The 16,915-nt window shown below is 38.8% G+C and overlaps 1 protein-coding gene across 1 annotated transcript; it reads right to left on the bottom strand.

Annotated features, from left to right (window-relative positions):
* Positions 1-133: 133 nt before the first annotated feature.
* On the bottom strand, positions 134-16,014 carry LOC147328348 (A-type potassium channel modulatory protein KCNIP2-like). The gene is made up of 9 exons (XM_086296651.1): positions 15,522-16,014; positions 6,623-6,725; positions 6,331-6,451; positions 6,095-6,164; positions 3,647-3,717; positions 3,168-3,275; positions 2,969-3,073; positions 1,388-1,450; positions 134-1,305 (listed from the first exon to the last, which is right to left on the bottom strand). The coding sequence occupies exons 1-9, from the start codon at positions 15,592-15,594 to the stop codon at positions 1,258-1,260; spliced, it is 762 nt and encodes a 253-aa protein (XP_086152777.1). The 5' UTR covers positions 15,595-16,014; the 3' UTR covers positions 134-1,257.
* Positions 16,015-16,915: the final 901 nt, after the last annotated feature.

Raw genomic sequence — 16,915 nt, 5'->3', positions numbered from 1 at the left:
CTTTCAGTTTGAAAATAGACATTTCTCTACAAAAAGTCATTTAATTGTGTTTCCAATTTATGGGTAAAAGAAACATTTCCTGCCGCTGAAGCTTTAAAGATCCTCTCGGAGCCAAATTAGTGCTGAAGGTGTTCAAGTAAGAGACGACTGCAACATCGGTGGAGAGGACGTATTGTTTGTCATATGTTTTTATGATCACCCTGAAAAAAATCAACAAGTTGAAACACATTACAAATAAAATATAAATGAAGTGTTGCTGAACTTGCTCCATGCACCTTGTTTGCAGATGAAGTCGTGCCAGGAACTTCTTAAAAGCTCGGCTCTCATTACATTCTGCTGCATGAATGTAATGCACATCATAATCTGGACAGGTGACACCCTCTTAAGCACTGTTTCAGCACTTTTTAAAAAAAAAAAAAAAAACAAGTAATCCGAGCCAGACCCATCAATCATATTTCAGTAGTTTAATGATTTTTGCTTTTGCATAGCAACTGTGTGATTTTTAGTTTCCTCCTCACCATCGTTACTATGCCCATATAGAAAATATATTAACACTTTCATTAAACTATTCAATGAAAACAGATACATCATGCACACAATATGCACAATTATAATAAATGTGAGTGGTGAGCTCCATAAGAACACAGAGAACAGATAAGAACTGATAATATGTAAGATTATTGCTTTGATTTCAAACTTAAAGCTATCCTCTGTTATAGGACAAGAGTGATTAGAGAGAGTGTGTGATACTTTACAACATTTAAGAGTTATTCCATTTGTTCCACATCTGTATAACCGGTGCCTCTGTCTCACTTTAGTGTGTAAACACATGCAATAGAGAAATATTGTAATAGTCATAATTTAGAAAGAACGTCATCAAATTTTAAAATCGCAGCTGCTTGTGCATATCTGCTGCTTTCTTGAGGAAACTGTTCATTAGCACTTTTTGTTTTCGTCAGACTGCAACATGGCGTACCTTTAACGCTTTCATTCGTATGTGTAGTATAAAAAATAAAATCTCACATTTCCCACAAGTCAAGTAATTTTGCATCAACACTTGACTCATTCTGCTCAGTCTATTCATTAAAAGTATTTTAGAAAATGTGTGTTTGGGGTCGGTATCTTTAGGTCACTGCTACTTGAACCTTGGACCGCTGTTGAAGCTCAGAAAAATCATCCACGCTGGCGATGAGCTGCATTTGAGCCGAGAGCTCCAAACAGGTGGGAAATCTGTTTTCTGTCTATGTCCACCAATGCTTAGATCACATTATCAAACATGTGCATGGACTGCATGATGTTCCCATCCTGAAAAAGAAAAAAGAATTCTGTATTTTCAGCAGCTGTGGATGTGTAGCTGCACTGCTGTTTGAAACATATTATTATTAACCTTCTGACACGTCTCAAGGAACTCATCCATCGTGACCACTCCATCGTTGTTCTTGTCCATTTTCTGGAAAAATGCAACAAGTTACAAATGATGATTTAACTTTTAAGTAACTAAATGACTTCATTCATGACCCCAGTCATAAATGAGGGGATGTGCAGATGTGACATTTGTAATTATAAAATCTACCTCTCTTACAACCTTTCACAGTTTTTACAGGCTCTGACCCATTTGTGCTGAAAAAAATAATGGAAAGTTCTGTGACATAATTAATAACAGCCAACCTTGTTACGGTCTATCATGACCCTATATTTAACCGACTAAATATAGCAATATGGCAAACACAAATAGGAACATTAACTATGAAAGTTTAAAATGTATTGACCTCATTCTCCAAGTTTAGTTTTACCAGGTGCTAAAAGTTCTTTCACATATTTGCAAAATCCTTTAAAACCTGCATTGTTTACATTTGTGTTTGTGAGCCAACTAGACATTTCTGGAAATGCTCCAGTCTTGCAGGACAAAAATTATTTTACCAGATGACACAAAAAACAGGGATTGGCCTAAAAAAATCTATGTTCTATAGTAACTCTAGGGGGTAGCTTAAGTAGCCCAAACATCATAGCTCAGGCTTTCTCAGTTGGTGTGAAGTCCATTCTACCTCGTTGCCTTTGAAAAACCAGTCGACATTTCAAAGGGACTCAGAAACAGTAATGGAAGCTGGGGCTGCCACTATGGATCATCAATGAATTCCTTTCAGCAGGTCCTCCCATAATCATTGACGTCAGGGTTTTTTGTTGGTTTTTTTTGCAGCTTTCTGGCACTGCCAACCGCCCATTTTCAGTGGAAGTCCATGGAACATGTTCTAGTTTAATCACCACTACCAAATTGCTGAAAAGGTGGATTCCTGCTTATTTATGTTGTGCACAGGAATGAAGATACGCCTTCACCTGCCATCACTCACATGCAGGCAGGTGACACCATGCTTCCCAGTAATCGAGAGTGGGCTGTAACTTGGTAAGATATACAGCAATCTATTGAAAATAGTTCTGGTTTTATTAGATCTGAGTTAAGCTTTTGAAAATGTGGATCACACAATCTTATTGAATAAGTCTCATCAGGCAGTGGGTGTGTCTGGATCAGCATTAGACTGGGTAAATGCTGCTTCATAGACAAAAGTTTTTTTGTTACTATCATCGGTTTAAACCCAGAAACGGCTGCTTCGAGATGTGTTGTTCCACAGGGATCTGTTTTCTGAGCTACACTGTTTAGCTTCAAATTTTTTGCCTTTTGGACGATTATTCATCATTTAAAAGCCCAATTTAGAAATAAAACATGTCTTTAAGTTGGGTTATTTTTGTGTGTATGAAGCAGAGCAAAAGCAAAATATTCAAATTCATAGATATCCACTCTCTGACGAAGCTGGCTGTTTAACCCACAGCTCCACATTTACACTAATGGGCACAACAGTGACACAGTAGATAAAGTAAATGCTTTACCCATCACTTTCAGTACATTCTGACTCACTTTGAGTTCAGTGTTGGAGATGTGTGATGTGTGATCTGATTATTTGTGAGTTTTTACCTGAAAGAAGCTGTCAACATGCTCTTTCGGTGCACTATCTTTCATGTGGGGGTATGTATACTTCCCCATCATGTCATAGATGGAGTGCATTATTTCTGTCATCTCCTGGAAGAACAGACAGAAGGAAAATAAATATGAAAAAGACATGAGCTGCCAATGTAATAAAAAGAAAAAAACAGGCAGTGATTGGTTGGTTTACCTCTCTGGTGATGCAGCCGTCCTTGTTGATATCATACAGATTAAAGGCCCAGTTGAGTTTATCAGTGATGGAGCCTCTCAGGATGATGGACAGACTTATAACAAAGTCCTACAGCAGGGAAAGAAAACAGGCACTAAAAGTGAAGACCACAATAAAGACAAAAAAGGCACAGACAAAACTTTTCAATATTTGCTGCATTGATACTATGTTTTATGTTTTTTCAGTTCCAACCCTGTGTTACTGACACCCACAGAGTTTCACCAACAGAGTGAAATCATTTTAAAAAGTAATGAGATTTATACAAGATGTGCACCAAGAACAAAGCTTTATGCTGCTTTCTTCCAAACTCTAAGAAAAAGTATAATCAAACTACACAGCATAGATAAAGAAAAGGACAGTAAAGAAGATGAAAAAGGAAAAGGGAAAACATCTCTGTGAGCTGCAGGGAATGAAAGGAGGCTTTGAGGTGTGTATCTCACCTCAAAGTTGACCGAGCCATTGTTCTGTGTGTCAAAGGCTTCAAACAAGAAATGCGCATACATACTTGAATCTGCAAAAGAGAATATAAGAAAGCAAGTTACTGTAACTGTGCAGCAGTCACGTCAATGATTTTGTGTAATGACAGCCTAAACTGACAGAAACAGAAAAATATTAGAGACATTAAAGATGTGGACAGGTAATTAAATGTGCATCAGTTAAGAGGTAATAGTGTTTTGAACTGTGCTGCTCAGTCGTGGGTTGTTTATCGCACTTTGTAAACATGCAAAAACATGCAAATGCATTTTATCTATGCACAAATTATATCAAGCACAGATACACAAAAAGTCTGATTTTAAAATGATTTAATATATGACTGCAGATTCAGTTAAAGCCAGATAAACACATTTAACAAGTATACAAGCACTGTGCAAAAGTCTTGAGCCACCCATCGTATATATTTGGCTGGGAAAATGGGAAATAGATGTAGCAAGTTTTTTAAAAACATGTGCAAACATACCTGGAAGTACAGTGTATGAGACAAAAACAGAGTTTGTGCAATTCTAACCGAAAGTCAGTATTTGGTATGACCTTCAACACAGTCTGAACTCTCCCAGGCAAGCTTTCCTGTAATTGCATTAGTCTTCAGAAATAGTTCGCCAGGCTTTGTGAAGGACTTTCAAAGCTCTTCTGTGGACGTTGGCTGCCTTTTGTTCTGTTCTCTGTCATGACGATCCCACACTTCTTCAGCAATGCCGTGGTCCGTGCTCTGGGGAGGTCAATCAATGACTGATTGTGTTCCATTGTCTGTTTTTCTATTCAGGTAAGCTTTCACATCACTGGCGGTGTGTTTGGGATCATTGTCATTGTGAAGAATGAAGCTGTTGCCAAGCAGATGCTTTCCAGATGATGGATCAAAATAATTCATAATTCCATAAATTTTGACAAGATCCTCAATAACACTGACTGAAATGCAGCCCCAAACTATGACAGAGCCTCCAGTGTTTTACAGAGAGCTTTAGACAGCCACTGTTGTACCTCTCTCCTGTCCTCTTCTGTACATACTTACTACATTCTGAACCCAAATTTTCACATTTTAGTCCAGTTCTTGTGTAATTTGGACTACCTCAGCCTTTTTTCCCTGTATCACTTCCTCAAGAATGGCTTCTTCACATGCACCATTTCTGATGAAGCTTTGAACAGTATAACGATCAGCAGAAGGGCCAGATGCATCTCTCAGGTCCTGTTTCAGGTCTTTGCTTGATTTTCAGAAAGTGTTCATGTGCTGTAGATTTTTTAAACCAGTCATTTCCAGTCAGCCATCCTTCATGGTTTTAACAAAAAATTGTTCATAGGTCAATGTTAAGTAGCTTTCCTCTGTAAATGCTCAGGACTGAAAAGGAATGAAAAAGCAGCTAATGCCCAAAGAAAAGCTTTGAAAGACCTTCAAAAAACCTGGAGAACTATTGCTGAAGACTGTCAGGGACCTGGATCTGAGGGGCCCAGGGTCCATGAGCAGTGTGGACTCATTATATGTGTTTTTACTGCACTGTGCTGCTGTTCCTGTGCTTCCATGCTTGTATGTAGAGGCCGGTGTGTGTGGGTGCGGCTGGTCCGATAGGCCAGGTGACAGGCACTTTCAGGCCTGGTGGGTGTGGCCCTGCCAGGTGGCTGGCCACACTTGAAGATCATGCCACGCACCTGCAGCTGATCAGCCTCGTCGGGGGAGCTATTTAAGAGTGTGATTGCGCTCTGTTGCATGAAACTCCATGTCAGTTTTCCTAGTGACCCAAGTTTAGTGAGTGTATTAAAGTTGTAGTGCTGTAGTTAAGTGTCCTGACGGCTGCCTCTGTTATTTCCCCCCAGGAGGAGCGTGGAAAACAAGAGGGCAGTGAGGACGGGTTGTGCAGACACATGGGAGCGGAGAACACCGAGCACGGTTTTTGGGAAGAAGACATGGCACGGGAGTCAGGGGAGCGCACGGGGATTTATTATGTAATATTTACATCACTGTAAATAAACGCACTACATTCATCGCACAAGAGTCCTGCGTTTGGGTCCTCCCTCCCCCTCATCCCCATGGTCTCCCATTGCAGACCGTGACAAAAGACCGCTTAAAAAAACATTAATAATCTGGTGCCTTGGAAGGAAAATATGAGAGGTGGTTCAAGACTTTTGCACAGTATTGTGTATAATTTGACCCTGCTTTTAAAGATGAAAGAAGTGTTTATAACCACAAATGTGTATGTTATTTGTCACTGTCATAGTAAAGCAAAGCTGAAAGTATTATAATTTAAATACATATTTGAATTGAACGCACCTAAGTAGTTCAATCCTCAGTGAATACATTGAAGACACATGAGACAGAACATTTCCTCCTACCTAGCTCCTTAGAAAAAAAATTGAATAAAATGTAAAACATGGGATAAAAGGAAGTGAGTGTGACTGACCTCCCTGAGGGAAGAACTGGGAATAGATGCTTTTAAACGTCTCCTCATTCACCACACCACTCGGACACTCCTGTGGAAATCATAAAATTATTATGTGGACCAAAAAAAACCCTTCACACATACTTTCCAATGCACATAAATAGCACAGTAGAGCCACATCATAATTGATGGTTTTCAAGTATTGCGCATTCATTGCAAGAGGAATGATCAATGATTTCCAGGAAACGTTGACTGACATTTTTGAATCCCCGGTAGAGGACCTGCAGCTCTTTTTTGCTGAATTTGGTCTGCTGTACAAGACGGTCAAGGCCCTCAGGTCTGTAACACACTGTCGATAGTTCACCATCTTCAACTATGCTCCCTGCATCGGAGGAATGAAGACAGAAAGGAAACAGTTTCTCTTTGAGCGTCCCTGAAATGACGGAAACTTTAGAGAGGAAAAGGCAAAGAGACTAAAAGAGTAAAAATCAATGTTTTGTTTGTGTTTAATTTAATTGATGTGGTGTGACAAAGTGCGTGTCCTAACACTTGCTTTGATCAACTGAAGAGCTGGAGCCAGAACGACAGCAGGGCAGCAGTTTGAGGAAGCGCTGCTTTAAGGTCTTTTTATTGGGTTTGGATGGAGGATTACCTGGAAAGAACCAGATCAGACCAGAGATTAGAAGCAGACTCAGTGGCCCACAAAGTCAGCGCCATGCTAAATGGATAAAACACTGGGCAAACTAGACTCAAATACTTGAAATCACTTGTCTTGCATAGAAATAAGTTTGCTGACCTGGCTTTGAATCTGTGTGACCCATTACATCTGTTGGGACAGGACCCAGCAGAGTCGAGTCTCAAGTCCGAGCTCCTCTAAGATACAGAAATCAGCTGACAGATTCCTAAATTTTTAACATTATTTACGTAATCTAATTTCTCTTTAGATATGAAAAGAAGTTTGTGTCATTATTTATTTAACTATAAGGTCTCTTTAAATATAAATTAACTGGTTTTTGGAGTCAGCAAACACAGCAACGGATTATCTGTAATACTAACACAGCGCTGCAAGCATTGCTGACAGTGTGGTAAGCATTTAAATAATATAGCACTTTTCTACCTGAGCACTCAAAATGCTTTATACAACATAACATTCACACACAGATTCATACAAGCACCTTTTTCCTTTGTGTAAGTGCTTTCTATCTAATGTTGTTCACACACTGATGGATGCATCAGGAACAACTCAGGGTTCAGTATCTTGCTCAAGGGTACTTTGGCATACAGACTGGAGCAACCGGGGATCAAACCACCAACCTTCAAACTGTAGATAACCCATCCTGCCACCGCAACCCTAAAAACTGAACGGCAATGCTGCCATAATGTTTAGCATGTTTACTGTTTGAGTTTAACATGTTAGAATGCTAACTTTTGTTAATTGTTACTAAAACAAAATAGCCAATAGAAATCTTGGGCAAATTCAAATTGTGATGGTGCTGCTAGGTGAAAACTCAGAGAACAACCAAATTCTTTATGGTTTCAAAAAGCTATCTTCTTCATTATCTTTTAAAACCTCCATATTTTTGACTAACTCATTAAAAAGCTGTAGCATTAATTTAGACGCATTTACCCAAAGTGTGATGTTCCTGTACCGGTGGACCTAAAATAATGCCGGGTGAAGTCAAAGATATCAGAACTACAGAAATCACACAACAGGGTGCTAAGAGAGGAACTGTGCTACTGCACGAGGTACTCCATGTAAGAGCACAGCGAGACAGTGGTGGGGTCACAGTAGGAATGACAGGATTGGGATTATATCAGGGTTCAGCTATGAGCCCCCCTCTTGTTTGTAATGGTGATGGACAGGCAAACAGCAGGAGTCTCTGTTCGAAGATGGCATTGGGATCTGTAGTGAGAGTAGAGAGCAGGTTGAAAAGAGACTTGAGATGTGGAAGTATGCGCTGGAGAGCAGAGGAATGTGGATGACCTTAAATAAACCATTGAAAATCAACAGACAGCACAAAATTGAGGTGAAGAAGAGAGTGTAGGCAGGGTGGAGTGGGTAGAGATGGGTGTCGGGGTTTTTTTTTAACAGAACGGTAGCAGCAAGAGTGAAGGGAAACTTTACAAGACCTGCTATGATGTTTGCGGAGACAGTAACACTAACAATAACACAGCTGGCAGAACTTAAGATGCTAAGGTTTTCTTTGGGTGTGACTGAAATGGACGTGCGATATGGAGACAAAGTTAGGGAGACGAGGCTGAGATAATTTGGACACCTGCAGAAGAGATATAGTGGAAAAACTGGACAAAGAACAATGAAGGCAGAGCTTCCAGGGCGGAGGAAATGAGGAGGACTACAGAGAAGATTCATGGATGTAGTGATGGAAGAGGAAACTAGGGAAGGTCACATGAAGGTAGATGATCTGCTGTGGCAACCCCTAAAGGAAGCAGCCAGAAGAAGAAGAAGAAAACATATCAGGACTTCTCAATTATTAATTAAGTCGCATGTTTGCGTTCAATTATTCATCTGACAGAATTCAAACTTGTGTGACTAACTGACTCTGAACCATCCCTTAGTCATTTTTCTAAAGGCCCAGGCAGTTTAGGGACCGGCCATAATGCACTGAGAACCTCTCCGTTCCCCTCTTCTTACTTCTAATGCATTTAGATGGCACTTTTGCACGTCATTAACTTTGTTTCTTCTCTCTCCTCCAGTTTATTTGTTGTTCGCTTTGCCCCTTCTCTCTCTTATTGAACCTGCATTTATTGTTTTCATGTCTGTTTTTCACTGTGCCATGCTCCTCTTCCCTAGCTGCTCTTGCACCACACGCCCTCGAGACCGGATCTGCTGAAGACATCTTCTTGCTAAACAAATCCACTGTTAGCAATTTCTATAAACTCTATAATTTTGTAGCGATATGACTTTGCAATATAAAGTTAATTGGTTAATTACTAATGCTGTAATTTGGTGTTATATGAATACAACTGAATTGAATTGTTAAAGGCTCTTGATTGTGTTAAGCTTGTTTAGTAGATTTTAGCCTCTTTTCCAAAGCCAGACACAGAAATATTATATTAACCCAAAATAAGCCAAGGACAAGCAGAAAGTGGATAGGAGGGGATGGAGAAATCTATTCTGACATTTACTTCCTTTGCTCTGCTTGCTGCTTTTTTCTGCTTTCTTCTCTTATCTTTTTTTCCAGCAACGACTTTCTGAACTTTAACTTTTGTCTTAGAGTTTTCTCAGACAAACCAAGTTTATTTTGTGTAATACAATATCACATGTAAAGTTTTACAGACTTATAAACATCAAGACAAAATAAAACAAAGTCAAATAAAACCATTAAAACATTTAAAATATGCAAATATACTATGATAAAAAAAAATACTATAAAAGCTATGAAACCCTGCAAAGACGGTGAAATAAGAAAGAAGTAGACAGAAACATAAAGAAAGAAAACAATCTTAGAAATAACTGAAGCAGAAGAAAGTGACGCTAATGAAGGAAAGCGTCCTCTACTTGTTAACTAGTTTACTAACATAGTGGTAAGGCTGTGGTACCATGAAAACAGACATTCATATTACTGGTTAAATATAACATTAAAGAAAATTTTAAAACATTCTTGGAAGCGCTTAGATTTATTATAAGTTGTGATAAAAACGGGATGATTAAAGGTCTAAAAATTAAAGTAGTTCTGTAGTCGCCAGAGAAAAAGTTTTTTTCTGCCACCAGAGGGCAGTGGTGCGTTTAAGATTGTGAAGGGCCTCCAAGTCAAATAAAGGGTGAACAAACGTGTGCAGTCAGCAGCAGCAGTGAATGGCTTGAGATCAGACACAAAAAGAACTGCAGACATACACACAGTCCTATTGAGCCAAACACTGGAAACAGCAGAGGAAATTAAAAAATAAGGTGTTTAAATAATGATGATGATGATCATGATGATGGAACAACAAATAAAACTGTTTAACCTGTAAACTTTTTATTCACAATAAAGAGAAACCTATGAACCCACAAACATCAGTCGCTGTTAGCGGATGCTGCAAATATGAAATATAAGACCCTTTGCACGTGCAAAACAAGCAAGGTGTAAATTGCAGTAATACATCCAAAGTATTAAAATGCACAGTGAAACTCTTTTCCTTTTTTGCCTGTAGAAGCAAGCTTTTGTCTTCTTTAAGCAATTACTGTAGCTCCCAGGGTGGCAGTAACTGTTCAGTGCACTTATCATGAACATCAGTGACAGTGGATGCTGAGGATATATCAATCAAACTATCAAATACAGCAGCTGCATGACCATGGAAAAACAAACAAAGCTTTATACAGCCTTTCACACAAATGCACACACACACACACACACTCGCGCTGCATGAAAAACACCTCAGATTTGTGATTGAATGTGGCAAAATTATAAATGACTTTTAAAAAAGCACAAAATAAACTGTAAAAGGAACAGAAAGGCTCCTTTTTTCAGGGCATTTCAGGCCACGAATACTTCCTAAGTTATTAAAAACCCATCTGAGGGAATCTGTTTGATGTGACTGTTTTACACACAAACAACACTGGAGGTTGTTCTTGCATAAAAAACAGCTACTAAATGAGCTGAAGCACGCTTTATGCTGCTTTTGTGAGTTCACAGGTTCATAAACATTAGCGGGACATTGTGTCATGATTTGATTCGTTCACACAGTTGGAAGATGAGCAAAAGCAACAAAGCATACCTGATTAATTATTAAGCAACTGTTCACCTGTCCCATACGTGTTGCAAATGAGCACCATATATCTGCAGGGGGTAGCTGGAGTTATGGATGAACAAAACTGAACAGCTATTTCAGCCGATGTTGACATTTCACAGTACCCAGCAGCTATTTGTCAGTTCAAGAGACCCTCATGGGTGACTTTGATCGCGTAAATCAATTTGAATAAATGCAGTCCTCTGGGGTAGATCAATGTTCGCTTTCCCATCGTTATAACTATCTTTACAGCCTCTTTCACCCTTTGGTATAACTACATTTACAGCCTCTTTGAGCCATCATTGTAACTATTTAAAGCCTCTTTCATCCACTGTTTCAAAAAGCACACAGGGGGGAAAGTAAGATTCACTGAAAGAACGAAATTAAAAGTTTCTGAAGGCCAAGCTGAAGATATTTCTCGGCAAGTTTTACTCATAAAAGGTCAATAACTTTCTCAGAAACCTTGAGCAGATTTTAAAGCTTTTGATGGGCCTGACGATTAGGCTTTTGATGAGCTGGATCAGGGAGATGACAAAAAACATTGAAGTGGTTGAAAATATTGACTTTGGAGTTCAATTTAATCATGAAGTGAAAGACTTAAATCTTCAAAAGGAGATTCTGATGATTTTACTTATAAAAAATGTATTTTCTATTATTATTTCATGGGGGGGGGGGGGGGGAGGACAAACCCTGAGAGACAATACACAACCTGTGACCTAAGTATCAGTATATCTTTCACCGATTCTTAAAAATCTTTTACAGTTCATTATAAAAGCTTAATTAATCTCTAAAGTAAAAATAATAATAATTGGCAAAAGGTGAGTTAAACCAACAACTGTGTGTCATTTAACTGTAAGCATTTCATGCTGACTTTAGGAGGCCATGACAGCCTATGCACTAAATGAACATTTGTAAGCTAATGTTGCCAGGGGCAACAGCTCCTGTACTTACAATAATCCCCCAGAAGGACGCAGTTCAGATTATAGATGTCCATTTCATGAAAAAGAACTGACACACGCAAACATACTTAAGTTTGCTCACTCGGGGCTGACAGCATGAGCTCTGCAGTGATCATATCAATAGTTTTATCTCATGACAGGCTTTTATTTTGAAATGAAATGTGTAAGTGTTGTATATTATAGATGGCTTCAGGTGATATTTTGATCCTTGAGTATTGTATAAAAAATGTCTGAAAATGATGCCACTTTTCTCATTCAAGCACACAAACATACATATCACAAGCATGTTTGTTCACTCGAGGAAATTATTCTGTCACACGACCATAAGCTGTATATAAAAGACATAAACAGCCTTTTTCCGCTTTTGTGTTTTGTAGTGAGGCTCATAATTTTAAAAATAAATATTATGCTGTGTTCAATAAGACTGAAGCTGGTGACTGAATCCATAAACCCATCAGTAAAACAGTCACGGAGGTCACAGTATAAGGGAACCAAAGGGTAATTTTCCCATAAACTTTTATATAAGAAAACATCAGTGTTCAACCAAAGGACTCAGCCGCTTCTGGCCAAATAATGCAGGTTCGGGGCCCTTTTATAATGCCTATACTTTTCAGACCAAGAAGCTGTTTTCATCTTTTAGTGAAGATAAACCTTTCAATCACTCCTTGGTGGCTGACTAAAGTGTAGGTCAGAAACCCCATCAGCTCCATGTTAGTGGATGGGATGTGGGTAAAACTAAAACATTAAAGTGCAGCTCAGACAAATGTTTCCCAAGGTTTATTTCTGTCATTTCAGATATTTTTATCATGATAGTGTAGGCTGAGGAGTTTATTAAAATTAGTTCTTTGAGGCTATAAAATTGGATATGATTACATGGTGGACATACTATGAATGTTTCATATTTCGGTACATCTTTATAGCCAGTCTGTAATTACAACACTCACGAAAATATTAGTCCCAAATTATGACTAAGGTTAAGATTGAAACATGACATCTTCCTACCAAAACCTACGAATTTAATTAATAAACATGTAGAAAGTTGTGAAAACTGCTCCTGGCCTTTTGGGTTTGAATGTATTAATTAAGCACATTATGTGTTCATCAGTGAGCTTTAACACTGATTATCTTAACTTTGGACAAAGGGCTAAATGTTCACAGTTTTTATGTTGAGGTACCAAGTCCATCCATCCATCAATCAGTCACAGAGTGGATTTGTTTCTAACCTAGTAAAGTCTCGAGTTCTCTTTATTTCATGATCTTCTAGGTGAGTTTACTTCCTTGTGTTCCTTCTATTCTATATTTATTACAATCTTTAGGATTAGCTTTGTATTTTAGTTCCAGTTACTGTTTGGTATTTATGTAGTGCATGATTTCTGCCTTGATTTCTTTAAATTCCACAGTGATCCTGATTCTTGGTCATATTTTGAACCTTTGGTTTCCTTCTGTATGGGATGAGTTTGTATGAATATCCCAGTCTTTCTAGCAGCTTTTGTGGAATTGTGATTCGTGCCACCTTTTTGCCTTCTCATGGTTTTTCCAGGTTTGTGGTGTCTGTGTTTGAGCCTTTGAATAAAGCTCATCTTTTGTTTCATTACTGGTCTGCATTTGGGTCCACTTTTTGAACTGAATTCTGATAAATCCATCCATTTTCTTAACAGCTTATTCAATCCAGGGTCATGGGGGCACTGGAGCCTATTTCAGCTGACTTTGGATGAGAGATCGGGTGCACAGAGGACAAGTCGCAAGCCCATCATAGCAAGCTGCTTCCAAGAATTTCATATGCAATCTAAGCAGATTTCCCAAACCATCAACCAATGCCTTTTTAACGGTGTTTTTCTGTGACATCATGGTTTAACTGTCCCACAGAAGCAGGCAGCCTGTACTACTGTAATAAGTGTAGTGCACAAAGGAATGTGTATCTATAATGCATGAGCCAAGAAGTAAACAACATGAGGATTTCAGCAGCTTTACAGAAGAACGGTTGGACATAAAGACCATGTAGTGTTCAGTGTGAATTTTATCTGATGAATATTTCAAATACACTTTAATATAATTTTCCATAAGCATATGTTGCTGTTAGACAAAAACCATGGAGATGAAAGGAAGAGGCTTCGGGCTCTGCTTCACTGTTTAATAAAACACTTTGTTTGTGTCTTCTAAACACCTCTTAAAACCTCATGCACCTGTTCTCTGTTTGTTTAACCTGCTGCTGAGTGCATATCACACCTGCTATTGAGACAGCAACTATCAGCTATGAAATAAACTGTCATCTGTATAACATCTATCTCATACAGTACTTTAGAAACTTCATATAAAAAACTAAATGGTGCTGCTATGTGCACCATATTAAAGGGGTTATTTTTACACATTTATGTGGTTATTTTTAAAGGAAAGGACTATTTAGGGAAGCTGTCAGAAAAATGACAGGCCAGCCTGCCAAAGCAAAGAGAGACCTGCGCGTGTGATCTCTAAAGAGGATTGTGTTTGCAAGCACTCGTGAGAAAAATAAACCAGTGAAATGTCTGAAAGAGAGAAGAGCCTCACTGATCTAATTAGGCTACGAACACTCACACTGCTAGATGTAATTTTAGGTGACGAGAGCCTGTTTTGCAATATTTTTCTGTTCTCTTGCTTTTCACCTTCAAGGCCTACGACCAGTGTGATTATCTAAACTACAGTAAATCCACATTGAGATTTTTATCATCCTAACTACTCATTAGCATTACTTTGTTCATATAAACAAATCTTTGTTTTCTTTTTTCTTTTCAAATTAATGTGTTTGTTCATTTTTCACTCCTTCAGCTAATCTGAGAAGAATCGTGTTGCTATGCTGTAACCAATTAATGGCACTGATGTTTGAGGAACAAAGTCATTGAACCATTATGTCAATTATTTAATAGTAAGGTGGGGAAAGTGCCCAGATAAAAGCAGACCGGCATGATGGTGATGTCTTCTGACTGCTGCTTGTTTAGAAAACTGAAAACAAGAAGAAAAGAAACACAGCTGAAAACCTAAAGATAGGCGTGTGGCTGTTGCCAAATTTCTACAGTGATTAATAATGATTTCTGATTAATTTTCTGTCCATTAGTTAAATTATTAATTGATCAGTAGCACGGGGCCACAGAAGGGACTGCTTTCAGTTAAATTTATAGCTAATGGCTCAAATAATACCACTATTGCTATTATTTACCCATCTTTTATTTCACATACAGTCAATTAGTTGTAAATCAAACACTAACTTCTTTACGTTAACTCCATTTATTATTTACATTGTAACACATTTTCTTCTTGCTGAGCCATTCATATGGAACATTATTTATCTTATTATTATTATTAGTAGTAGTAGTAGTATTATAGTTCCAACTAAAAAATAATCAACATATGATGGCGACCTGACATTTTTAGATCTATTAGTTCACATTCTTATTATCAAAAAGTGGAGAGATGGTGTAAAGTTCATTTCAAAGGAAAATACCTGTGAGATCAGACTCTGAATAATTAATCAGATCATGCTGCTGTTTGGGGGAGCTGTAGAGCAGGGAGTTCACGTGCACAGACACTCACTAATTGTTTGATTGTGGTTTGTTAAAAGTCCCACAGTCGAATATCAATGAGCCGAAGTCTTCCGTCAAACCAAAACTTTCATCGCCGCAGTGAAGGCGCACTTCTTAGTGGAGATTTGAGCCAGGCCAGCGCCAAATTATTAAAAAATACTATTAAAACAAAGAAAGGCAAGAGTGACATGACGACACGCCTACCTGTGAGTGGGTCGTAAGATCTGTCCAGCTCTCTGGAGTCTGACAAACTCTGATCCTGACTCGTGGATTTCATGCTTCCCTCCCTCTCAGTTCTTTTCGGATCACCAAGCTGAACCTGCAGGATCTGTGCGAGCCGCAGTTTATCTACGACTTCAGCGCATTCACTCCCGATTGCATGTCACTTTTCTATGAGCATCAGTCAGTGTGGGCTGCAAATAAATGAACGACGGAGAAGCAAAAGTCCGCGCAAAGCTCGTCTGTCTGCTCCCTGCACTCCCAACTACAACTCTCTCTTCTTCGCGCTTATCAACAGCGCAGCGTCCACAGTTTGAAGGACTTCAGTGGATCTGAGGTTCAAATGTACTGCTGACTTTAATTTTCTGCCAAACATCCAAAGTCCGCCTGCCAGCTGGAGCGTGTACAGGTGTCCTTGCAAAGACGCGAACAGAGAGAGAGAGAGGTAAACCATCAAAGCTGGGAGGAGTGATGAAGCAAAAGAGGGAGTGGCACAGCAGAGGGATGTGGGAGTGTGTACCTACTAATCTATGCCTGGCTCTCTGATGGATGGTCTCACCTTGGACTTGAGCCGCTCGGCATCCTAATACTTGCGGATCAATATCCTGTCAGCTTCACGTCCTTGGGTTGGCTCAGCAGAGTAAAAGAATGACTCACTCGTATTTTTTCAAGGTAGAAAAAATATTTGAATATTATCTCCATGAATGCGCACCATGGAGACACCATGCTATAGCTGCTTTTTGTAGACTGTAGAGGCACTCTTTCATAAAGTTGCATCTCTGTGAGGGTGTAGCTTTTACAGCTGTGCTTTGAGCTGAATATCAGAGGTGGAACAAAGAGGTGGATGAACCTCTGGCCACCTATATAAACAGCACTGAAGCCTATTTGAGCAATATGCACATACAACTGGAATTACATGCAGCAACTACTGTTTCTCAAACCAAACTTTTCTCTGTTACCCACATGGCAAATTTGAATTTTGAGGTTTATCAAAAAATATTAGACTCAAAACATGTAGACAAATGTACTGATTTTCAGCGGGTATAATATTTTTATGGTTCCCATCTCACCAGCGTAGAAGAACTTGCACTAAACAGAACCAAAGTAAACCAGAATATTGGACAAACGGAAACTCTTTACCTGATAATAGTAACATCCAAGGACTTTTTTTTTTTATTTTTTGCAAATTTCTTGTTTTCAGATTTTTCTCTTCTTCAGGCTAAAAATAAGAAATACTCAAGACCCGGTGCCACATAACTCGAAGTTTTTGGGCTCATAATAAAACTAGAATGGGAGCTTTACAGCTTTATAGTCGTTTCCACATGAAAAGCAGCACTTTTCATGATTAGCAAATGGACTTTTGCCTTTGAATTCTCTCA

The sequence above is a fragment of the Aulonocara sp. 'chitande type north' Nkhata Bay genome, linkage group LG6 (genome assembly GCF_057382095.1).
Source record: "Aulonocara sp. 'chitande type north' Nkhata Bay isolate Kocher_YH1m ecotype deep benthic linkage group LG6, A_spYH_male_GT1.1, whole genome shotgun sequence".
NCBI lineage: Eukaryota > Metazoa > Chordata > Actinopteri > Cichliformes > Cichlidae > Aulonocara > Aulonocara sp. 'chitande type north' Nkhata Bay.
The sequence above is the reverse complement of the archived record's forward strand: the minus strand, read 5'-3'. Positions and strand labels throughout refer to the sequence as shown.